The 25,750-nt window shown below is 43.0% G+C and overlaps 1 protein-coding gene across 1 annotated transcript in view; it reads right to left on the bottom strand.

Annotated features, from left to right (window-relative positions):
• MARCHF4 (membrane associated ring-CH-type finger 4) overlaps positions 1–25,750 on the bottom strand; it is a 68,196-nt gene that overhangs the window by 14,778 nt on the left and 27,668 nt on the right. The window contains exons 2-3 of the mRNA XM_075181099.1: positions 16,130–16,291; positions 14,518–14,710 (exon numbers count right to left, since the gene is read on the bottom strand). Of these exons, the coding sequence (XP_075037200.1) occupies positions 14,518–14,710; positions 16,130–16,291 (355 nt within the window). The remainder of the gene's footprint in view (positions 1–14,517; positions 14,711–16,129; positions 16,292–25,750) is intronic.

The raw sequence follows: 25,750 nt of genomic DNA, 5'->3' as shown, positions 1-25,750 counted from the left end.
ATGGGAAAGTGGTTGGCAAGAGAAGTGCGATGATTTGGATACGACTGAATGAATTGGGCAGATGTGTTGGACAGAGATGCAACGGTTTTATGGCCGACAGACAGCAAATGTAATTAGGACAAAGAGATATTAAGATCACATCAGTAGATGTAGCACTTTCATAGCTGTGGCCCCAGACTCGCTGACACAAATTAATGCTACTACTGTGTATTTCCATACTTCATATAGTATTATCTCTGCAGTACTGCCGTTTTATAGTAATGGATTAAAGATGTTTATAACCTCAGGTAACTTTCAATAATTGGCTTCCCCACGCCCTGCTGGAAAATTTTATGCTGCATTGATGCTGTCAGTAGCTGTGCTCTTTAGTGTTGTCTTTAAACTATCAGCTGAAGATGGAGTTAGCCATTGAAGCCTATGGAAAGAGCATTGCAGTAGAGGGATCTTCGGATCCCTCACCGTATCTACTGCTCTCCCCTCCGGTCACTATCGCAAAAGTGGCTATTTTGAGATAGTGACCATAGGAATACATAGGACATAGGTAAAATAAATGTGTGTTTGCCGTGACTGCTGTTATCGAATGCTTTCAATAAATGCTCACAATCTTTCACTCCTTATCATTGTGATAAGGAGTGACAATGATTGTTGCAAAAAAGTGTAAGATATTAAATCTGTCTCCACATTACTTCCCCCTCCAATGCAACATGGTTTTGCCCAGGTGAAAATGTACTTATTTTTTTTCTTTCCTTAATGAATCAGGCCCATTATGTATAAATAATGTTTATTTTTTACAAATGTTTAGTAAACATTTTTACCATTTCATATTGGACTGTCCCAGTTTGTCACACCCAGTCTGGAGTGTACGATTTGTCAAACTTTGGGAGATATAAATAAAACACATAGATATCAGTCACTCTGAACTTTTATAATTAGCCACAAAAGACACCAAACTATCTGTCCCCAGGTTTTTACAAAAGATGAACTGCAGAATCAGAAATTACAGGGACATACAAACTACAATAGTCCCTACTCTAACTCCTGGGGGTAAATGTATCAAGCTCAAGATTCCAGAGGGTTTGAAAAGTGGAGAGGTTGCCTAAAGCAACCAATCAGAGTCTAGCTGTCATTTTGTAGAATGTACTAAATAAATGATAACTAGAATCTGATTGGTTACAATTGGCAACATCTCCACTTTTCAAATCCTCAGGTAACTCGCGGCTTGATATATTTATCCTCTAGTATCTGTCCAGTGATCCCTCACTCTGTCATCCAGTGCCACCGAGTTTTCTCAATTTTCTTAACCTGATCCCTTGATTTGGAAAAAGTATTCAAGCAGGTGATACATAATAACAATAGAACAACATTATCATTCTCAGACACTGCTCCTCTGTTGGCTCAATGCAAACCACCAGGGGACATTTCTGAAATCGAGTGCACCCGAAACTGTGCCCAGGGCAAACCCTACAGCACCCATCCACATTACAAATACATAACCAGGATTTTAAGAAGTTATCTGATAAAGTTCAAACCCAACATGCAAAGAAATTTCAACATATCGACCGCAAAAAAACTTTTGTGGTTGTCGTCTAAATCGTTTACTAAACTTGGTTGTTAAAAAGATATTTGAAGGTTGAATACCGTTCTGAGAGCTGTAATTTGTCTGGACTATTTCTGTGCCTGTAGATGACAGAGGAGCTAGCGGTAGTAATTTAATCATTTTAAGGATTGGAAAATTGTCCCCTAACACTTTCCAGGTAAATGACAGTTTTACCAAAGAGCTTTTACCTCAAGAGGGATAAATGGTTCGGAGTAGGCACAAGCAGCAAGAAAGAAGTTCATATATATATATATATATATATATATATATATATATAATCACAATTTAGACACTTACACTTAAAAATGATAAATTTCATCAAGTGCAAATCTGGCTGAAAACTACAATTTAAATAGGAACAAACACAAAAATCAAAATGCACAAACTGAATTATTATAACTACAGTCACTGACTGAATGTTAACATTTATAGGTTTGTTGAGAATCTTCTGTTTAGCTGTGTTTTTACGTTCCTAAAAAGAAATCCCTATCAGATTATACCATGCATACATGTAACATGTATAATTCATATGTGTCTCACACGTGCCAACATTTACAATAAAAAACTGGGGCAAAAATAGTCCAAGGCCCCTCTCTGCCATAACCTAGGTCAGTCCAAGCCTATTCCAGGTGAGTCCGTGTCCCATTCCAGGGGCAAACGCAGGATTTGTAGAGAGGGGTTTCCATGCCACACCACCAGTGGGTGTGACCAGCATGCTTCAGTGCGTGGCTATAATATTAGACAGTGCTTGGCTGCTCTCCAAATCTTACAATCCCCATCCTATACATGGGCAATGCTGCGTGCACTACTGTTAGGGGTACACAGCTCTCCCTGTTCGAGCAGAGCCGTGTGAAGCGGGACATACCTCCCATCTGTCCCTACAATCAGGACAAGTCCTGAGTGTGTCAGAACAGTTGACAGACTGTCCTGCTCTCTCCTACCTGTTCTTGCTGCTTTCAATACTTGGCTGCCACTTTCAAAGTGGCTGGTTCCGGTGCAGGGTCCAGCCACCTCAAGCATACAGTACCCCAGGCTGGGACGGGGGTTCCAGGCACTGGGAATCCCCCCCCCCCCTCGGTTTTCCTATGCATTCCTGACAAACTGCTTTGCTTTCTTCAGGACAAATTGTAACCATAAGCAGGTATACATTGCATGGAGAGGGTGCAAAAATAAATAAATAAATCATAAGCCACAGATCTAATGCACTGGTGTATATGTTAGTGTCAATGCTAAATCCAAGTACGTCAGCAACAAACACAATCACATTCTTATACGAGTTCCAATGCTTACAGCTCTTTTTTGAATAAATAGTGTTGTTCTCAGCACTGGATTGTTCAACAGCAGGAAAAAGAACTTTATAACTTTATAACCTTGCCCTAGCGATGAAAGAATTGAAAGAGGATGACAGTATCATTATTAAACTCGCCGACAAGGGAGGCGGGATTGTCATCATGGATAAATGCCAGTATATAGAGAAGATTGAACGTCTTCTATCGGATGAGGGAACCTATTGTAAATTGGATAAAGACCCCCACCATGCAATACCAAAATGATCTCTGTGATTTATTGGAGGAAGGCTTCCATCTGAGTATATTATCAAAACAGGAATTTAAGTACCTTAATATTGAGAATCCCAGAATCCCAGTATTTTATCATTTGCCAAAGAACCATAAGGATATTCAAAATCCACCAGGTCGTCCGATAGTCTCTGGTATTGACTCACCTACATCTTATCTGTCAGGATACATTGATTTTTTCCTACAGGGATTGGTGCAGAAACAAAGAAGTCATCTCAAAGATACCACAACCATCCTACAAATCTTGGATAATCTAGAATGGAAAAATAGCTATATTCTTGGTACATGTGATATAAAGTCACTGTACACCTGTATTCAACATTGGGATAGTTGTGCACACTCCTATCACTATCTTTGCACGGAAACGGATCTGAAGAATGAACAAATAAACTTCACTATGAGCATGATGGAGTTCATTCTCCAACATAATTATTTCTGGTATGGGGGCCAATATAACATCCAAACAAAAGGAACTGCAATGGGGACCCGTTTTGCCCCAAGCTATGCAAATTTGTTTGTGGTAAAATGGGAAGTTGGCAGTGTATGGACCAACAACCCCTTCGCAAAATATTTGAGATGCTGGAGGCGATATATAGACGATGTGTTCTTTCAATGGGAAGGAGAAAAGGGAGAACTTCAGACATTTCTGAGTTATATCAAAGACAATTCACTCCATCTTGAATTTACTGCAGAATCCAGTCCGGTACAAGTAAATTTTTTGGATCTCACAATTTATATTGAGGATGATGGTATAAAAACAAAAAATTACACTAAAGAAGTGGACAGCAACAATTTGCTACTGGCTACAAGTAATCACCATCGTAATTGTATTGGACACATTCCAACAGGGCAGTTCAAGAGAATAAGAAGGAACTGCACTGATTTCAACATCTTTGAAAAGGAAGAGAACTGAAATGCAATTTTTTAGAAAGAAATTATGAGGAAAAGAATATTAACTTAGCTTTCGATAGTGTCAAATAATTAGATTGAAAGTATATTTTAAGATACAACCAAAAGGACCACCAGCTTACTGCAGAGATTGCTTTCATTATGCAGTTTAATGGTAACACTCAAGCTCTGGAAAGCATTAATAAGCGACACTGGCATGTTGTGAATTTGGATGAAGAACTACACCAATTCCTTCCAAAGCGACCTAGGATCATTTACAAGAAGGCAGACAATCTTCCGAATATGTTAACTAGAAGTTATATATGAAGGAAAACAAAATAGGGGGACATCAATAGGATTCCACTATTGCCTAAATTGTAAAACTCATAGAAACAGCAACATGTCCACAACTAGGCCTGTAATGTCTTTTAAAGCTCAAATAAAAGGGAGTTTAAGATAGATGGTAATATCAATTGCAACACAGAAGGATTTGTGAATATGTTGAGTGTATATGTTGGAATGTGCCTGTGGATTGTAGTATATAGGGAGGACTAAATGATAACTTAGAATTAGAATTTCCGAGCACTCTAACAACATTCATAAGGGATTCACCACACACAGTGTTTCTAACCATTATCGTACTGTACACAATTGTGATCCGAAGGGATTGAAATTTATGGAGATTTAACAGATTCAAAGATTTTGGAGAGGTGGCAATTATTTGGAGAATATTTCACGGGCAGACAGGGCCATCTTAACAACATTATGGGCCCCCGGGCAAAGCAGTGCACCGGGGCTCCTAGATATAGATATATAGATGTATACAGATATAGATATAGATATATAGAGATAGAGGTAGATAGATGTACTTGCTCAGTGACCCTTGTAGGTTTTTTTTGCAGGTTTCTTTCTTTTGCAGGATTATTTATTCTCATTAAGAGCCCTGCCTATGGGGCCCCCTTGCCCGTGGGGCGCCCGGGCAGCTGCCCATCGTGCCCAATGGAAAAGATGGCCCTGCGGGCAGAAGCCTTTACGGATCTATCTGATGAAAACCTTAATGCCACATGGACTTAACTGATTTTGATCTCGGCTCCTTTTTAGCAGTTTAGTGCAATTTTTATGAATGGAAATTCAAAGATCTTCTATTTTTAACTTTTATGTTTTGTTGTTGAGGTAGTCATTATACAGTATATGTGCCCACATAGGCTTCTATACATTATTTTATCTTTTTATATCGTTCCTTTTACTATGGAGTCATTGTTTAACTAACTTGGCTTTTTTATCCAATAAAGTTTTAACCAATTAGAAGAACAAGGAGGGTACTTATAGCCCGTACACCGCATGATACATTATCCTTGAAAATGTCCATGGAACAGATGAAACGTGTTGGGTCCTTTATGTCATATACCAGCCACCGTAGCCTGTACTCTCGCCGGCATTCCAGATGTGGCGAATCATCACCAGCATCTAACGTGGATGAATGGACGCTGCTGATAGGTGGGACAGAAGCAGCTAAACCCGGGACCTCTGAGTAGGGATTTCTAGGGTAAGGTTATAAAGTTCTTTTTCCTGCTGTTGAACAATCCAGTGCTGGGAACAGCGCTATTTATTCAAAAAAAGAGCTATAAGAATGTGATTGTGTTTGTTGCTGACGTACTTAGATTTAGCACTAACACTGACATATACAAAAGTGCATTACATCTGTGGCTTATGTTTTATTTATTTATTTTTGCGCCCTCTCCCTACAGTGTGATTTATTTATTTTAAGAGGTGCTGCATATACAGCGAGAGTGCCCTGACCCCCAGTTTGCCTACATAAGCAGGTAAAGTCTTCATATTTAAATAACCAATATATTATGCCAGGATTGCTTGATTTTATTGCGTTCATATACTATCTTCCGTGATAGTAAGAAGGAGGTGGAGGGTTTGCATTTTTACGCCTACCAGATTTTCCAAATGATTTGCACTGTCACGTACTGTAATGTATGTGATGCAGTTGTATAAGTGAACTGGAAGTTAGAGGGAGTAGGAAAGGAAAGACCACCCACAATGTCAGGGAGATCACGATGTTGAATCCCACATCAGGATATTAGCAAATTTTACTCTTTTATAAGAAGGTCTGTAATTAAATTCCTAGGACCCGAAAACATATACATTACATACATCGTCTCCATGCCAGAAAATGATTTTAGTTTCAATTTAAGACATATAAATTTCATCATCATCATCATTTATTTATATAGCGCCACTAATTCTACAGCGCTGTACAGAGAACTCACTCACATCAGTCCCTGCCCCATTGGAGCTTACAGTCTAAATTCCCTAACACACACACACACACACACACAAACACACACACACAGACTAGGGTCATTTTGTTATCAGCCAATTAACCTACCAGTATGTTTTTGGAGTGTGGGAGGAAACCAGAGCACCCGGAGGAAACCCACGCAAACATGGGGAGAATATACAAACGCCACACAGATAAGGCCATGGTTGGGAATGGAAACTCATGACCCCAGTGCTGTGAGGCAGAAGTGCTAACCACTGAGCCACTGTGCTAAATTTTCATTTAATAACACAAGGCAACAAACACAAATATGCTGAAACTCACATCAATTAATCAATCAATCAGGAATTCTTTCTAGGTAGATCTACCATAGATCAACAAAATGCCATATCTGTCTGCGTGTTATACATCACAGAGCATCTGGGGCATTGAGAGAATATTGTCTTTTAGAAATAGTACAAAGCCAGCAGGCGCCACAGCAAAGCAGAAAAGTGGGAGGGGGGAATTTTTTTTATTTTTAATTTCTAACTAAAATACTTGGGTGCGAACAGTTTGGTTCCCATTTGCTCTTTTATTAAATAAACCTCAGTCCCTTGAGGTCCTAGCTAGAGTGTAGAGAGCTTTGTATTGTGTCTCCTCAGATCTGATGTGTTTTAGAGGAGGGTTAATGTGTATTTGGGTGATAATGCGTCTACACAGAGCGGGTAGGAGGGGAGTCGGCAGCTGTGCAGCCCGTCAATTAGGCCGAGCGATTCAAAGCGCTGTCATTGTGCTAATGTCTGTGTAGCTGTCGCTGTCTGACATCGTTACAATAAAAATACTCTCCACACACCCTGGTTGCTGGAAGCTCAGTGTAATCAGATTATGGAGGGGGGGGGGGGGTGAGTGGTCTGATGTATACACTATGCGGGGTGACTCACTGGGGCCTTATCAGGACAGAACATTACAGATTCATTGGCTGGAAAAATTCCAGAATGCACAAAAATAACACAGAAAGAATTTGCTGATATTATAATGCTAGTTAAAGACATTTTGGGTTTCCACTTTCCAGGCTTGTTTATTAGACCCCCCCCCTCCATCTTCCCTGAAACTGATCTTCTCCCGACTCCCTGAAACTTCTGCCAAGAGCTCAGATTAACAGCATCCTAGCACTTATAATTCTGGGGACCTTTTCGCGTCAGCCTCCTTATAATCTCCGAACATTGGAGGCTGCGGCAAATGACAGGGCAGCTTCTGATTGGAAGAGAATCAAGTTCATATAGTTAAAATTTGGCTGTGACTAGACTTCCTTCCTTAGTACTGTGATAACTGCCGAGTGTGACATTGTCCCCACCTTCATTTATTTATATAACGCCAACAAACTACGTAGCATTGTACAATCAGATAATGTTTGCTCATTCACATTGGTTTCTTTTCCGGTGGAGCTTACAATCTAATTTCCCTACCACGGTCACACAAATGCACACAGCAGGGCCAATTTATTCACAAGCCAATTAACCTGCCGGTATGTATTTGAACCATGGGACATGACCTGAGCACACGGAGGAAACGCATGTGAACACGGGGAAAACATACAAACATCCTGCTATGGTGACAGGTATTGCGCATACTTGCCTACTTTTGGCAAGTTGTATCCGGGAGAGAGCCTGTCTAGGCGGCAGGAGGGGAAGGGGCGCAGCCATCGCGTCATTTGGCCCCGCCCCCACGACAAATATGCCATTTTGTCACGGGGGCGGGGCCAAAATGATGCGATTCACCGCAAATCACGTCATCTTAGCCTCGCAAATGCGGAATGCAGGAGACTTGCCAGCTCTCCCGGAAGTCCGTGAGACAGACCCAAATTTCGGGAGTCTCCCGGACATTCCGGGAGAATTGGCAAGTATGGTATTGCGGAAGTGATATTGAATAAATAGGGTTCCCAATGGACAGGTATAGGGAACCGCCACCTTCAAATCTGCGCGCTCTTCACCTTTTGACAAATCAGCTCCTTGATTCCATATCTTCTTCCCCCAGAGCGCTCTGCTCGCTTTCTAATCACAGTTCCCGGCTTTCTTTTCCCATCCCCCGACTCCAAACCTCTCTTTTCATAACCCAGCTCCTTTTAGTCACCCCTCCACCCGAGCTCTCCTTTTCTCCCATTGCCCTAGCACCCATCACTGGCAATCTCCCCCTCCTCTAACATATCCTCTGGTGACCGCTGTCCAGTTATCAGCGGACCCTTCCTCCTCCCGTCCGCCTTTTCTGCACCTCCACGAAGGACTACTACAGCCCATTGCACCACGTGGACCAATCAGAGGAGACGCTGTGTGTTCTCTGATTGGATAGCATGCCAAGCCCTGCACACACCATGCTATCCAATCAGGAAAAACTAAGAGAACACCCAGTGCCTTCTCTGATTGGTCCGGATGTTGTAGCAGGCTGCACTAGTACTAATTCCTCTCCGTGACAAGCTGCCTACACTGGGGAACATCTATCATAAACAGGCACTATAATTGGAAAAAATAAATTACGATCAGTTACACATCCTGACATGGATGAATTGAAGAGATGTCTATAATTTTGAAGGTGCAATTTAGTACCTTGGCAAAACCATTTTCCACTGTAGGGGAAGGGGATTTAACATGTGAGGACAGATTTAGAGTTGGGAGGGAGAGAGTGCTAACTCAACTCTAAATTGCAGTGTAAAAATAAAGGCAAGAAAAGGAGCAACTGTTCCCCGGAACAAACCATGGTACAATGCAAGGGGTGCAAATTAGTTTATTATTTTGCACAGAAGGAAAATACTGACTGTTTTTTTCATGTAGCACACAAATACTTGATAGCTTTATTTTTACACTGAAGTTTAAAGTTGGTCTAGAACATGCCCTACCTGAATTATAAATCTGTCCCCACATTTAAAATTTACCTCCCCCTCCAATGCAACATGGTTTTGCCCAGGTGCAAAGTTACTCCTTGTTTATGCTTTGCTCTCCTTAATGACTCAGGCCCTTTTTGTGCTACATGCAAAAGCATCCAGTATTTACCCCATACTTGCCAACTCTCCTGTAGTGTCCGGGAGACTCCCGAATTCCGGGTAGGTCTCACAGACTTCCGGGAGAGCTGGCAATTCTCCCGTATCTGCCCACTTCCTAGTGAAGTGGGTAGATTTCAAGGCTCCATGATGCAATTCTCCGGGAATTGCGTCATTTTGACCCACCACCCATGGTAAAATGATGCGTTTGCGACATTACAGCACAGGGGGCTGGGGCCAAAATGACGCAATTCGTGGAGCCTCGCCCTCTCATGTCCACCTCCATACCGAGACTCCCGGAGGCCAATCTTCAAAGATTGCCAACTATGATTTACCTTGCATGCAAAAAAAAAGAAAAAACTGCCTTTGCACTCCTTGTATCACAAACTGGTTTATCCAGATGCAAATGTGCTCTCTTTAGCCGGACTGGCTCCTACTACATGAGGCTCGGAGTCCTATTTAGAGCTGGGTTCCACCCAGTTTTGTGCTCCAGTTTTTGTTTTCCCTCGTCTCCTTCTCCATTGATGCTGTCAGTAACATACTAGTAAAGTTGGGATGTGTTCTGATCCGGCACGTCCCAGCGTAATCATCTATCTTTCCGAAACGAGCAACAGCTACCGAGCGCGGCTATAACTGCCTCTCTGTGGCCCCCACAGCCTGCTAATGTCTTCACTTGTAAATGAGACAAAAAGTGTCATAAAAATCAACACAAATCTCATGAATTTGCATTATCTTAACGTCATCCCATCTGCACGAGAAAGGAGCAGCGGGAGGTGAAGCTATTACTCATCCTAATGATTTCTCCCCCCCGCCGGGATTTTACTGATGGAACGTTTCTGGGCTGCGAGAACGGGGCTCTGTCATCCGAATCAGTTTTGCCGAAGGGGGAGACGCTTGGTCTGTGTTCTGACATCAGCAGCAGAAAAGGACGTCTAGTGAACCGAAAAATCAATAAGCTCTTAACACCAATCACAGACGGTTCATTTATAAAAAAAAACAAAAAAACTTTTTAGAGGAGATGGAGCAAAATTAATAGGTGCAGCCACGTTGACACCCGTTATATTAGCCGATGTTTCTATGCAAATTAATCACGGATTTCAAGGCTGTAAAGTTCGTGCTCCGGTTTCACTTATGCGATGAGGGATCATGAAAGAGGACGTCAGACTGACATGGCATCGGCCCGCCGCCGTCTCTCTCATTATGTAGATTGCCATCTCTACTAGGAGCCGGCTCACATCCTTCTGAGCTTGACAGATGGTAATTGCAAACAATTATTTACTTGAGTCTGTTCATGTTTGTGCTACGTATGCACTATTGTTTTTCTTAGTATGCCGGAGATGTGCAATGCGTAGAGGGGAAATACAACATTTTTTGATGTGTTGATTCCTCTGTCAAAACAAGACAATCCGCTCACAGAAAGACTACTTCTGTCTACCGCCGGCCAGACGCGGTACGGCCAAGTCTCTCGGCCCGAACACAGAGCAAGAGGATCAGAGTTCAAACTTGGCGAGATCTCGCTGTTTAGCTCCACCCCATTTGAGGTCCACAAATCTGGACTGTTGGAGAATATACGACAGCGGTCATCTTCTGACCCCAGTTACCAAAATGCCCCATAGTGATTCTATTAACTTTGAGCAGACGCAGGGGCAAACGCAGGATTTGCAGAGGGGGATTTCCACACCACGCCACCAGTGGGCGTAACCAGCATGCATGGGGGTGTGGCTATAATATTAGACAGTGCTTGGCTGCTCTCCAACTCTTCCTATCCCTATAATATACATGGGCAATGCTGCGTGCACTACTGTTAGGTGCACGCAGCTCTCCCTTTTCAAGCAGAGCCATGTGAAGCGGGAGCAGGGTCCAGCCACCTCAATTATACAGTGCCCCAAGCTTGGAGGGGGGTGTTCATGCACTAGGAAACCCCCCCCTCGGTTTGCCTATGAGACTGTTATGAGGCGTGGGGGTTTTTTGGGGACAACACATGCAATATTTCAAGCGTGCGTGGGCCACGTAAATTATTGTGATTTATATCATAGCTCCCAGCTGTCCAGATTTTGAGGTGACACTCCATTTTCGTGGATCTCAAAAGCTCACACTAAGGTGGGCAGAACTTTGTCAAAAATGGAAGTGACTGGGTGGAAAGTGGGCGAGTCTGGGGATGGGGTTTAGGCAAATCAGGGAAGAGGCTTAATCTGTCCCAATTTTGCCTTTATAAATATTGGGAGGTAAGTTATATCTTTATAAGTGGCTGCATATTTAGGCTTTGGCCTCAGTACTAAGAAAAATAGGAGGAAAGTTAGTTATCAAATCATTTCCAGGGATATCATTCTGCTCAGCGGTTATATCTAAGCACATTACAAGACGTCCTGTCTAGATCAATGGTTCTCAGTTTTATTCAGCTGGGACCCACGTGTCAGTGTGTCATCGTTCTGGGAGCCCAAAAGAGGCAGTTCCAATGGGATGTATTGCAATCAGGAGACCCCCACAAACAGATTCCCGCGTGGGGTCCTGACCATCAGGTTGCACACCTGCAGTGTAGATGGATCTGAGCACAGAGGACGGGTATCTTAGAGAGCTACACAGATTCTAGCTGCAATTACTGTGGTTGAGATGGAGCTAAATGCTAATAGGGCTGTTACTGACACCCCTGCAAAATTTGGGGGAGATCCTGGCAATGCCGATCCACCCTCCCAAGGCCCCATCTCTTCTGAATTTTTTCTTTAGTTGTCCTTTAACCTTTACCAGCAAAAGCCACGGAGAACGCATAATGTCCCTGCTCACAGGTACAAGGAGACGGCAGAAGTAGGATGAGATGCAGCAAAGTAAATCACATTATGTTCTGTTCACATTGGGCCTGACTCATTATCAAATGCAAAACGAATATAATGTCTGCTTGTTAAAGCAGTATATCGCAGATCCGTAATCAACGAGGACCGAACCTGAAGATACGTCTGGTGATGAACACGGGTCTAGGTCCGCTCTCCTCTAACAGACACTGCAGGATACGTCCAACACATATGTGGAATATAAAGTCACAAAAGAACGCACAGAAAAAAATAAAAACAATTAAATTACTGTCACGTATGTATGTACTCAAAGGCTGCATTAGGAATCCGCTGCTCAGTGCAACCCTGAATTATTCATAACCAGTTTTGCTTGTTAACACTATCTTTTCCAGATCACACATCTTACAGAGATCAATAACCATAACAGGGCGAGCTATAAACTGCAACAAGGCTCCCACGTGTTTATTCATGAAAGGACGCATTATCATAAACTCTGCAATGTGTTCTCATAAATAAGACAGCATCATCCTTAACTCTAAATGGGGGTCGTAAACAGTCTATGTGCTATTATTCCTGTGCTTCAGAACTGGTGTGAGGGAAACAGGTGGAATATATAATGCCCTGTTCCGTGTAATCATTAGCGGCTCATTAACAAACCGCTGATCCATCCAGTGTTCTGTCTCTCAGGACTGTCTAGACAAGAGAGATACCAAACACAACAGTAGCATGGCAACTGTGCCAACCGTTCATAGAGACTACGATAAACTGATAATTACAATAAATGAGCACAAACGCGGAGCGATCCGCCGCTCGGCGCGGTTGCCCAGAGGACAGGTCTCAGTCAGATTTGGCCTTATATATACATGTATGTGTGCAGCCAAATCAGGAAGAGCCAAATCAGGGGCTCGGGCCGAAGGCAGGGTCACCGGAGCCCCCGTCACAGCTGTCGGATTGTGACCGCAGGGATGGTAAGACGACTTTATTGTCCGATTAGATTTACCGACTCTTCCTGGCAGCATCTGAACTGTGTTGACGATATTTTTGGACAATTAGACATAAAATGATCTTGGTTACTACTACAATGTCTTTTTTTAGAAATGATGCTCAGAGTCACCCGACTGTGGGGAGGAATAGTGGCAGCATAAAGTGTTACTGCTCGACTGCACAGTGACAGCCTTCTACAACACAGGTGATTACAGGGCGTTATACAGCGCGTTGTGACCAGCCCTTCACTATCAGATATATCTGAGTCTTACTGGTGGGTTAAACTGAATTGCAGCCCAACACACATATAAGATTTATTTTAACTTTGGTCATAATTTCCCTGTTTGAGATTTAATTGCCTTCGATGTGTTGCGCAGACATCACCGCGATGCCCGGCTGCGCACGCTGCCAGAGATTCCGGCAGGAATCTCTGCTCATTTTTCTGCGCACTTGTGAGAAAAAATGAGCGAAGATTACGGCCATAACTTTGGCGCAAGGTTTCTGTTCTGGAGACAGCCTGCGACAAGTTTTAATCTTCCCCTCTGTGTTCAAAGATCCTGTTCTCAGAAACGCGCATATTTAGCGACCCACTTTGTCTTCAGTCCTCTCCTTGGAATGTTGCTCGATCCTTAGTACTAAAGAAGACCAATCACAATGCTAGATATCTGTCACTTCCGCTCCGTCACCAGTGACACCACATAGAGGTGGGACTAGGGAGGCAGATTCAGAAGGAATTTTGTTTGGTAAAGAAACATAGCCCTTACCCATGTGAACTTCCATGGACAAAGGTCAGAATCCCGTAATTATAAAAGATCCTTTGCATTTTCTTTTAACAAAGTCATCTATCATATTTTATACAAGGGTTTGCAGTCTATAATTCTCAAACAGCTGTGGAACTACAAGACCCAGCATGCTTTGCTAGTCATAGTCATAGGAGTTGTAGTTGCATAACAGCTGGATGGCTGCAGGCTGGTTTTTTTTTCCATTTTCCATTTCAAATACATCAGTGAATTGTTATGGAGGATTGACAGGTTCACTTTTAAGGACTACAAAACAATAACATGAAAATGTTCAGATATAAACCACTAAGATGAAATATACTGTTCAGTGCTACCCTGATATTCCATTAGAACTCTGTTAAAAAGTAAAGTATTACCTCCACATTCCATTACAGGCAGCTGAAGCTCCTCCAACATTTAGGACTGTGCCCTAACAGGATCTGGTAGTGGTCAAAAAGCTGAAATTGCAAATATTTGAGCCATCACTGACCCCGCCCCCTTTTTCTGAATAAATATTTCTATACAGCGCATGTTTGCAGAGAAAGGCTGCAAGTTTGTCAGTCACAGTTTATCTGCTCAGCGTGACCCGACCTCAGCGCTGCTTACCTATACAGACAATGTCCATGAAGCCATACATCCCGTAGCAGATCTGAAAGAGCAGGTCCTGTCGCTGCCATTTTGCTGAGGGACTGAAGGTTGACCAGATGAGCCAAGAGATGCTGGCAATGAGGAAGAGGGAGCCCAGGATGGCCGCGGCAATCTGCACCTTCTCAATCACGGTCAGGGAGATGGCTTGCCACTGTGAGTATAAGGAAACAGCAAATATGGATGAAGACGGCAGGAAGAGTATCCCCAGTGAGTTCATTGCTGCATGCGAACAATCTGACCTCACCTCTCCCAAAACACATTATCCCATAACAGCTGACCAGCAGAGAAGAGCATGCTGGGAGTTGTAGTTTGCAAAGGCAGAGCACAAGGTCACCTACGTCTGCCCTACCCTATGTGAAATATGTTGCCCATAGCAACCAATCAGATACTACCTAACATGTATCTCAAACATTCTATAAAATAATTTCTGGAATCTGATTGGTTGCTATGGGCAACACCTCAACTTTTCCATTTTCGAAGCTTTGATAAATCTGTCACTGAATGTCTTTTTGGAGTTGAAATTCTGGTGTCAGTACCATGGACAGGTCTCTTCTTCTCCCTGTACCCAAGAACCCAAACTTGATGGCAAGAGCAGAAGGACAGGACAAGTGGCTAACAAAAAAAATCTGTGTACAGGGTTACATAGAATAATTAGTTGCTGACCACTTGCTTAATGAAAACAGTTCTGTGGCCACTTACATCTGCCCTGCTTTTATAATATGGCAGCCAGAAAATGTGTCAGTGCTCTTATGAGAGTCCCAGGTGACCTAGAGACGGTGCCAGGAATCATATCATTCAGTTCCAGCACAGTAATCTAAGTGAGCGCTATGTGATGCAGAGATCATGTGACATCACTGCAGTGATATCACTGCAGTGACATCACTGGCACTTCCCTGCATTAGGGGGTGGTCCTAAGTCAGTACCTCTGTCAGTTCTTTCCTGACTAATAGCATTAATGGATCCATTAAACAAACAGCTTAAGTTAACATAGGAAAAATAATAACATAATTTAAAACAATATAGGGGGATAAATGGATATTTGCATGTACAGCCCTATCCATACTACAGACTAAAAATACAGACTAAAAATGCCATTACATATAAATGGACTTTTACCGGCTGTGTAAAATTTACTAAAATCTTTTGCCTATTTTCCCAATATAATCAAGAAAAATATATTTACATGTTACCCAAAGAAAACCCTCTCTGTCCCAAAGAAAACAATACAAGATTCACATTGGTAAACTAAAAAGAAAAAACTATTTATTCTTGTTGAAACCTAAAAATGAACAAATTCATGAATGAGGGGAGGAGGTGTCATAAAGTTACTATTATTAACACATTGTATAAATATAGAAGGATAGATGTATAATTATGTGAGTCTAGTAAGGAGGATTATGTGCTACTCCCACCAATTTACACCTATTCTACTGTTACATTGTATTCCTGTTATTTTGTTTTTTGCAACATTAAATAAATATATGTTAGATGCTTCCATCAGAATATACACAAGACACAAGTATTTAACTAAACATAGAATCATATTCAATTAAAGAGTGGGTTCACCTACCTTTACCTGAAGAGGGTTTTTTGTGCTTATAGCGATAACGTGATACTTGTAATAACACAGCTCACAGCTCCAGGACCCCCTCTCACTTATCCATCTAATAAGACAGGGCTGGTGTGTACAACGCACTGATCCATCGCAGCGACACGGGCTCAGCAGCTCCCCCTGCAGGATGAAGCACAGACAACAGAATTATACCCCTTGTTTCATGAAACAAGTCACAATCTAAGCGCACACTGGTTACTTTGTATCCAATAAACATGGGAAACATTATACTGTATGTAACCTGTCACACCAGTCACCTATAACTCCATCCTAGGAATTAAGGGTACATTTCTGAAGATTGCTACAAAGTAGTCATGGGGTGGCAGCTATTACATTTTATTAAGTTATTTACAACATATGCTTACTAGTTTTATATAAGAGAGAAACAAACTGTATTATTTTTTGAACTGATACCTATATTGGAAAACGGGTGAGTGAGATAACTTAACTTGTGAATGGAACAGATTATATTAAATTGTATTAATTGCTGAGACTGACCACACTAGAGCTGGGGTCTGTGGAGTCAGCCTGCTTGTACTGATTTTACACATTACCGTAAGTTCAGGGGCAAACGCAGGATTTGTAGAGGGGGGTTTCCACACCACGCCCCCAGTGGGCGTGACCAGCATGCATGGGGGCGTGGCTATATATTAGACAGTGCTTGGCTGCTCTCCAACTCTTCCTATCCCCATAATATACATGGGCAATACTGTTAGGTGCACACAGCTCTCCCTTTTCAAGCAGAGCTGAGTGAAGCGGGAGCAGGGTCCAGCCACCTCAGTTATACAGTGCCCCAGGCTTGGAGGAGGGTTTCCAGGCACTAGGACCCCCCCCCCCCCCCCTTTGGTTTGCCTATGTGTGGATAGTGATGTGGTGATGCAGACCTGTCCCATGGTTTGTACAATAAACTCTGCAGACTATCCTAGGATAGGAGTTAGATAGATAATATGTGAGTGGTATAACTAACTCTGGAATATATCCAGATTATAGTGACATAGTAATAATATTATCTCTCACTATGGACACACCTCATCCATGCCAGAAAGTGATCATCATAATATCTGTCACACTTCTGTAAATACTGTATTTGAACTACCTACAGCTTCCCTGCTCCATTCCTCATTGCCGGTGGCTCAAAAAAATGTGAGATATGTATATATATATATACAATCAGAATGTGGAGAGAACGCTGCTCCAAAGAGTTGATGATCTAAAGGGAAAAAAAATGGGAATGGGGCATATTTAATCACATGCCACAAAAGAGCCCATAGCGACCAATCAGATATAAGCTTGCATTAGTCTGATGACACTGCAACAAGCTGATATCTTATTGGTTGCCATGGGTTACAGCATCCCCTAGCTCTTAGCTCCATGTTATTAAACAAACTGCCATCTAGTGCCAAATACAGTTTCTAAGTATTACAGATCGCTGCCAACTGACATCTATACATCATATATTTAAAGGGTTAACAAGAACTGCAACAAAAATATTATCCAGTAGCAATGATTGGACAGACAGCAGAGGCCCCAGGAGGTGACACCAATCTCTAGTCCTATTCTTCTGTCAGCCCAGCACACGTCCCAGTCACAGGCGGCTGGCAGATGGGGCAGTCAGTACAGGGAAGAGACACTGATCAGTAATTAGAAGCCAGGTCTCTGGGTTTAGGGCTCTCTGTTAGCAGTGAAATATGTCCGTCCCTTATGCATTTATTTACAGACACAGCAAGTGGCAGAAATGTGACATCGTTCAACTTTCTTACAGCTTTTTCCATCTGTTAAGATCATTAGGAAAAGTAAGGATCAGAATCTGTAAGTGACAGAGATGGGGGGGGGGGGGGCGTCTTCATACCACCTTGTCTTCTTCTCTGTACAGCAGCTTATCTACTACAGACTGAGGATGTGATTTACCAGTCTAACCCTCATATAGATTGTAATGAACCTTTATTTTGGGGCTTCACAGACACTCCTGCACTGCTTACTTGGTATATATTGCAATTACTACAGTAACCTATATATTAAATAAAACCACAGTTGTGTGTGTGTATATATATATATATATATATATATATATATATAGTGACAGAAGCACTGGAAAAGTGGCAGATGGCGCGTGTATGTGTTCCAGGCTGTCTCTCTTATGTTTTCTAAAGCCCCACGGAGATTATTTGGATGTGAAACGGAGCTCCCCAAAGTTGTCCTCAGCTATAGGAAAAGCTAAGGGCCCCTGGGGTTATGTATGGAGACAGAAGGGTAGGCCCCATACATAAGACCCATTTCCGGGTCTTCTAGATTACCTAAGTCAATGTTGGCTAATCAGGAGTTGCACCTGTATTGTGCTGATAATAGGCTGCCAAGCAGCTCATTCAGTCTCTCGCAGTCTGGGAAGCAGGTGGATAACTCCTGAGAGACAGTGTAAACGGTGACCAGTAAGTTGTATGTGTGCGGGACACAAGGTCCTTCCCAGTAGAGAGGGTGCTCCTGTGTGTTTAGTGTTTGTGTTCCATTTTGCCTTATTGCAGGTGAATAAAACTAGCTGTGGCTACTAAAGTCATAAAGTACTTGGCTGGTGTGACATCCCTGGCTGATCTGTATGAAGTGCAGCCGTTTACATCAGAAGACTGTGATTATCTGACAAACTCTAAATAACTCTAAATATATATATATATATACACACACACACACACACATACACACACACACACACACACACACACACACACACACACACACACATACACATACACATACACCTACACCTACACCTACACCTACACCTACACCTACACCTACACACACACCTACACACACACCTACACACACACCTACACACACACCTACACACACACCTACACACACACACACACACACACACACACACACACATACACATACACATACACATACACCTACACATACACCTACACACACACACACACACACACACACATACACCTACACACACACACACACACATACACCTACACCTACACACATACACACACACACACATACACCTACACACATACACACACACACACACCTACACACACACCTACACACACACCTACACACACACCTACACACACACCTACACACACACCTACACACACACACACACACACACATACACATACACATACACACACCTACACCTACACCTACACACACACACACACACACACACACACACACACACACACACACACACATACACACACACAATGACACTGTATATACTATATATTATGTGTGCTTTGTATCACCCATCCCACTGTGGACTGATTAAGAGAATACATTCTGCTTACACTGTAAGATCGCATTGGTTACATAATTGAGCCGTGTAATTACAATTCAGTTGCTACATTTAGTGTATTGGGAATAAGGGTGATTTTACAGCATCAGCAGATGTAACGCAGTGATCTGCCTTCCTCACAAACATTGCATTGTATGACTCATTTACAAACAACAAAGAATAGCTTAATGGTAACATGGGAACCCACAAATCATTACACACTATATGGACAAAAGTATTTGGCCTCATCTGTTAACTATTGAATTGAGGTGTTTCAATCAGACCCATTGCCAGAGGTGTATAAACTCCAGCACCAACCATGCAGTCTCCATTTGCAAACATTTATGATACAAAATGGGTCATTTAGAAGAGCTCAGTGACTTCCAGCGTGGTACTGTGATAGGATGCGTGGTACTGTGATAGGATGCGTGGTACTGTGATAGGATGCGTGGTACTGTGATAGGATGCGTGGTACTGTGATAGGATGCGGGGTACTGTGATAGGATGCGTGGTACTGTGATAGGATGCGTGGTACTGTGATAGGATGCGGGGTACTGTGATAGGATGCGTGGTACTGTGATAGGATGCGGGGTACTGTGATAGGATGCGGGGTACTGTGATAGGATGCGTGGTACTGTGATAGGATGCGTGGTACTGTGATAGGATGCGTGGTACTGTGATAGGATGCGTGGTACTGTGATAGGATGCGTGGTACTGTGATAGGATGCGTAGTACTCTGATAGGATGCGTGGTACTGTGATAGGATGACACCTTTGTAATAAGACGGTTCGTGACATTTCATCCCTGCTGGATATTCCACGGTCAACTGTAAGTGATATTATTAGGAAGTGGAAGCGTTTAGGAACAACAGCAACTGAGCCACGAAGAGATAGACCACGTAAAATCGCAGAACGGGGTCAATGACTGCTAAGGCGCATGGTGCGTAAAAGTCACTCCAAAAGTTTATTTTACAGTGGGTGGAATGGTGATAATGCTATTTGCACCAAACGGCGCCATAAGCCGAGCTCCCCATTCCCTCAGCAGGGCTTCATCTGAGAAAATGCAGTAAAAGTTGGGGTTCTGGGGGGAGGGATACGTGGACTACATTTGAGGCTGTGCAGAGGTGGCCAAACCCCTTTAATTCTCCCCCCCCCCCCCTCCATCACTCTACATCCTTCCTAGATGTACAATAGTGCTCACTCTTCCCCTCCCCAGACCTCCATCACCTTTGTCAGCAAGATTAGCAGTGGCTGAGTCCTGATCTCTCCCTCTTACACACGTGCAGAGATACGTATCACGCTGTGACACTGCTGTATATGCAGAAACACGTTATATTGGCAGTAACTGACAAAGAGGACGGAGTCCCTGCATCAGCACAGCGGAGAGACACGTGCAGAGGATTCTATCTATCATCGTACACACACTATGAGCCGCAAGTCAACCACAGGATTCTATACAAAGTATCCAGTAGTGCATTACTAGGGTCTATATACACACTGATCAGTCACAACATTAAAACCACTGACAAGTGAAGTGAATAATATTGATTATCTCATTACAATGACACCTGCTTTGCACAGATATATGTTAAGCATAGAACTGTATTGATGGGTTCTATTGGTGGGTTCAGGGCTGTATCAGTTGGCATGACGCTTATTAGTTGGTACGAGGCTGTATTGGTGGGTACGAGGCTGTATTGGTGGGTACGAGGCTGTATTGGTGGGTACGAGGCTGTATTGGTGGGTACGAGGCTGTATTGGTGGGTACGAGGCTGTATTGGTAGGTACGAGGCTGTATTGGTGGGTACGAGGCTGTATTGGTGGGTACGGGGCTGTATTGGTGGGTACGGGACTGTATTGGTGGGTACGGGACTGTATTGGTGGGTACGGGCTGTATTGGTTGGTACGGGCTGTATTGGTTGGTACGGGCTGTATTGGTTGGTACGGGCTGTATTGGTTGGTACGGGCTGTATTGGTGGGTACGAGGCTGTATTGGTGGGTATGGGACTGTATTGGTGGGTACGGGACTGTATTGGTGGGTATGGCCTGCATTGGTGGGTTTGGGGCTGTACTGGTGGGTCAGGGCTGTATTGGTGGGTACAAGGCTGTATTGGTGTGTATGAGGCTGTACTGGTAGGTCTGGGCTGCATTGGTGGGTACAGGCTGCATTGGTGGGTTTGGGGCTATATTGGTGGGCACAGGGTTGTATTGGTGGGAATGAGGATGTATTGGTGGGTACGAGGCTGCATTGGTGGGTTTGGGGCTGTATTAGTGGGTATGATGCTGTATTTGTGGGTACGGGTCTGTGGTTGGCATCTCTGTAAATTTGTAGAGATAGCTGTATGTGTTGAGCATATGAGGTGGGTACGAGGCTGTTACATGGAGCACAATGTTACATACATGTAGGCATGGGATAACACGTGAGCATTAGACTGTAACGCTGAGCAGGGGGCTCTGAGGTTATTTGTTAGATTTCACAGTGCTCAGCAGTGACGGATAGTGGAGAAAACAAGACATACATGAATCACGGACATACAAGGTAGACAACATAAGTGAGGATGTGAAAACAGTTCACATCCGCACTTATGGTGAGGTGCTTTACAGCTTACAATCTAGTGGAATGACTCCTCTATGCTCTTTACTTACTCTTTTGCTATGCTGCTCACAATATTTAATTTCTTGTTATGCGCCTGTACAGTATAATAATTGTATCCTTTTTTCAAGTACAGTACATGCAATTTACTTTTTCACAATCTTGCCCCCCCACCCCATCCTGCTAGCCAACCCTCCACCACGTGGATCAGAAAAACACCCTACCTAACATGTTGGACAGCATTGCTACAGAATAAGAAAAGAGAACATGAAATGCGTTGGACATGTAGAACAAGAGAAACTGTCTTGAGAGGTTGGTCAGCAAAAATGACACTTTCCTGAGCAGTTCTGAAACTTTTGCTCCAGTTTTGATAAATGACACCAAAGATTATTTTTCCGCACGTTTCAGCGGCGCACGGAGGATTGTCGGGGGGAAAGGGGGGGTTTCCCCCCGCTGACCCAAACCCCCCCCCCCCCCCAAAAAAAAAACCCGAGAGAGATCCGTTTCGCCAGCGCTGTCCTATACAGCAGCCGCGGCGCTGTCTAATAAGCGTCTGCGGCGGTGCTGTATACAATACAGCACCGACGCGGACGCTTCTTTGACAGCGCCGCGGCTGCTGTATAGGACAGTGGCCACTTAGTTAGCGCAGGGGGGGGGGTTTCTAGAGACTCAGAAACCCCCCCCTGCATGCGCCACTGCGTTTTCATTCTGTTAAATATATAGTATACTAACCATAAGACGTGGATCTGTGCAAACCACCTGCACATCAGTAGTGGAGCGATTGTCATTTCATATTCTAGGGCAGTGATCGGCAACCTGATACACTTCAATGGACGCATTGTGCTACACACTACCCTTAATATCAGTAATAAGTTAAAATAATAGATTTAATCAAAGAAAGAGACACCTATCTATCTGTATTAATAGGTCACAGGCACTTTAACAAGCCGGAGAAGCCGTCAGCCTGACAAGCCAATCTATGCTTCCTATGCTTATTCCACTGACTTACTCTAGGTAATTTTTGCTTATTTGTGACATACAGGATTGCCCGCGGCGCAGTCTCCTGGTCAGTGACTCGTACAGAAATGGGTCAGATCAGAGTGATAAAACAGCCTGTGCAATCACAGGAAAAAGGTATGTGAGGCACTCACAGATCATCGGGAGAATGATCAGCCTGACAGCAAATTTCCAATCATCCCCTGTGCAATAAATTAAACGAGACATCTATTAAACTGATCTCCTGCAAGTAACAAGCCAAATAATCCACCTTAAATTGTAACTATGGCAAAACCATGCAATCTGCTATTTTGTTTACAACTAATGACAAGGAAAGAAAATCTGGACAAAGATATGACGATCCGGTCATTCACAGAAACATAGGGCTAGATGTACTAAACTGTGGGTTTGAAAAAGTGGAGATGTTGCCTATAGCAACCAATCAGATTCCAGCTGTTATTTGTTTAGTACATTCTACAAAATGACAGCTAGAATCTGATTGGTTACTATAGGCAACATCTCCACTTTTTCAAATCCGCAGCTTAGTAAATATATCCCATAGAATTTAACGGCAGAGAAGAACCGCTTGGCCCATCTAGTCTGCCCATTTTTTTAACCTATGATAACCTCAAATCCTATTTGATCCATCGTTCTTTGTAAGGATATCCTTATGTCTATCCCAGGCATGTTTAAATTGCTCTACTGTATTATCCTCTACAAACTCTGATGGAGGCTATTCCACTTATCCACTACCCTTTCTGTGAAGTCATTTCCTCTGAACCTCCTTCCCCCCAGTATCAGTACATGTCCTCGTGTTCTAATACTTCTCTTCCCCCCAGTGTCAGTACATGTCCTCGTGTTCTAATACTTCTCTTCCCCCAAGTGTCAGTACATGTCCTCGTGTTCTAATACTTCTCTTCCCCCCAGTGTCAGTGCATGTCCTCGTGTTCTAGTACTTCTCTTCCCCCCAGTGTCAGTACATGTCCTCGTGTTCTAGTACTTCTCTTCCCCCCAGTGTCAGTACATGTCCTCGTGTTCTAGTACTTCTCTTCCCCCCAGTGTCAGTGCATGTCCTCGTGTTCTAATACTTCTCTTCCCCCCAGTGTCAGTACATGTCCTCGTGTTCTAATACTTCTCTTCCCCCCCCAGTGTCAGTACATGTCCTCGTGTTCTAATACTTCTCTTCCCCCCAGTGTCAGTACATGTCCTCGTGTTCTAATACTTCTCTTCCCCCCAGTGTCAGTGCATGTCCTCGTGTTCTAATACTTCTCTTCCTTTGCAGAATGTTTCCCTCCTGCACCTTGTTATAACCCTTCATATATTTGAAAGTTTCTATCACGTCCTCTCTGCCCCTTCTCTACTCCAAACTATACATATTAAGATCTTATTATCTTTCCGATTGACCTCCAAATTTGTGCACGCACATGGATTGGACACGGAATGCATCTGGGCCATGCAAATGGTTAACAGGGCACCTCTGATGACAGTATACACTCCCACCCATATAAATATATACAAGTCTCCAAGACATGGTGAGGGATGAGAAATTGATTTGGGTAAAAAGCAGGTCACGTATTCCTCTAGAAGCCAATTTCTGAGCGTCCTGGCTGCTGTGTATTTTTGGTGACAGTTTATAAAGACCTGACTTGTTGTAGGTGCTAAATTAACATCACACCTGACGTTTGTTACCAGCACCAGGATTCACATTCTCCTGTTTACAACTAGCTGCAGATATCTGTTCTTGAGATTATTACTTCCGGAACAATTGTAATGTGTAATTACAGGGCAGCTTTACTGGGATTAATCTTTCCACGTCCTGTACAGTTGTTGTTGTGTTTGAGATTCTGGGATGAGCCGATTAAGGGACTGACAAGTGAATGAGAAGCCAACAAGATGTAGGCGGTGTGGTGGAATTGCCCTAGATGTTATTGACCTATGGTTAGTGAACCACAGTCTGTCACATATTGAGTAGCGCTGGCAGTAAACTCATTAAACCACTGACATGGATCAGATGGACTTAGGTGACTAAATCCTCAATGAACACATCATAGAGACAGGTTGCCGCAAATTAACCTGAATCTGGACACACGATATCTTCAAAGTACCAATCACTAGATGACGGACACTGTGGAAACAAATATAACATACATAAGGCTACTTTGGACTGAAAGTTTTTCCTTGATAACTAAGAACTTGTAGTATCAGACTATGTTTTAAAAGGGCAAAAAGACAGTTGTCAGCGCTTATCCTTCACACTGCATATCTGTGTGTGTCTAGCAAAATTAAAACATGAGGTATTAGTTCATATTTTGATCAAAACATTTAAGCCTGCATCCCCTCATCAAGAGCACCTCATTATATGCAGGTCCTACACTGACCTATATGCTTTAAACACCATTAAAATGCAGTTAAAATCAGATGCACTCACCTCCCAGGTATAGGGGTTTACATCTAGCAAGGACTGGCTTGTGAGCCACACCCAAATGTGCCTTAAATAGGCTTAATGAACAGCTGCTATGACAAAAAGGCAATATTTTGAAACAAACCAGAGAAAAAAATAAGCCCGCACTCGGTATATTCCATATTATATATGGTACCAGCTGCTTGGTAATAAGCCCGCGCTCGGTATATCCCATATTGTATGTGGTACCAGCTGCATGGCAATATAAATGCCCATATATGTATACAAAACAAAAAGA

This window comes from Mixophyes fleayi, chromosome 7, assembly GCF_038048845.1.
Source record: "Mixophyes fleayi isolate aMixFle1 chromosome 7, aMixFle1.hap1, whole genome shotgun sequence".
Lineage (NCBI taxonomy): Eukaryota > Metazoa > Chordata > Amphibia > Anura > Limnodynastidae > Mixophyes > Mixophyes fleayi.
The sequence above is the reverse complement of the archived record's forward strand: the minus strand, read 5'-3'. Positions and strand labels throughout refer to the sequence as shown.